The sequence below is a fragment of the Myotis brandtii genome, unplaced genomic scaffold (assembly GCF_000412655.1).
Source record: "Myotis brandtii unplaced genomic scaffold, ASM41265v1 scaffold754, whole genome shotgun sequence".
Classification (NCBI taxonomy): domain Eukaryota; kingdom Metazoa; phylum Chordata; class Mammalia; order Chiroptera; family Vespertilionidae; genus Myotis; species Myotis brandtii.
Genome location: NW_005371012.1, coordinates 1,046,505 through 1,047,448, shown reverse-complemented (window position 1 = coordinate 1,047,448; position 944 = coordinate 1,046,505). Strand labels below are relative to the sequence as shown.

The 944-nt window shown below is 58.4% G+C and overlaps 1 protein-coding gene across 1 annotated transcript in view; it reads left to right on the top strand.

The window, feature by feature from the left end:
- Nucleotides 1-711: 711 nt before the first annotated feature.
- Nucleotides 712-944, top strand: part of RNF186 (ring finger protein 186) — a 2,546-nt gene continuing 2,313 nt past the window's right edge. The window contains exon 1 of the mRNA XM_005883048.2: nt 712-944. Coding sequence (XP_005883110.2) covers nt 891-944 — 54 coding nt within the window. The 5' untranslated portion in view covers nt 712-890.

Below are 944 nucleotides of genomic sequence, written 5' to 3'. Positions count from 1 at the left end.
CCTGCCTCTGCTTCCAGGCCCCCAGGGCCTCCTTTCTACTGGGCCAGGATTCCAGGGGCCGCAGATAGGACCCCCGGCAGGGGGCTTCCTCAGAGACGGCCAGATAAATGGCAGCTGTTCTGTGCAATGTGATGTGCCCAGCACACCCCTAATGTGCCTGTCATTAGGTATGTGAAGAGCATCGCAGGGCACCGATGAGATGCTCGGGAAGTAGTAACTGTAAACCGACTGTTCGGCTGGGCTTCCCTCAGCCACCTTCTCAGAACACGTTTCCATCTCTCTTTTTCATGGGCTGCCTGCTCGTAAATGTGTTCAAAGCACAAACACACATTTGCCCCCAAGGATCCTGACATCCAAAAGGTTTAGTCCGGGACCGCCTGTGGCAGCGCTTCTGAAAGCGGGGGCCCCCAGTCCACCTGTGTTGGACTGACAATGTTTACCTGTAGCTTCTCAGACCCCATCTAGACCTGCCGGGTGTGTCTCTGGGTTTGGGGGCTAGAGATCTGCCTGTTAAAAGGCTCCAGGGGTGGCCTGGTGGTGGTGCTGGTGGGAATTCACCTGCCCCGAGGCACCTGGCCCCAACTGGACGGTTCTGATTCACTAATAGGCCCTGCCCACTTTGGCCCTTCCATCAGGTAATTCAAAGTCTCCAGGCCTGCTGGTTACTGATTAACTCTAGCAAAGAAATAATAATAATTGAAGGGGCAACACAAGCCCAGAGACAGGCTGAGCAGCCCTGGGAGAGCGGTGCCGGACGGCTGTTGTCAGCAGGCACCCAACAGAAGGAAAAGGAGGCTTGATACGCCGCCTCAGGTCAGACTCGGTCCCCGCAGCACCTTGTCCATGCCCAGGCCCTGAGCTGCCGCGTCCCGCCGGCTCCCCTGCCCAGAATGGCCTGCACTGAGGCCCCACAGCAGCCAGCCCCGCACCAGCCCCAGCCCATC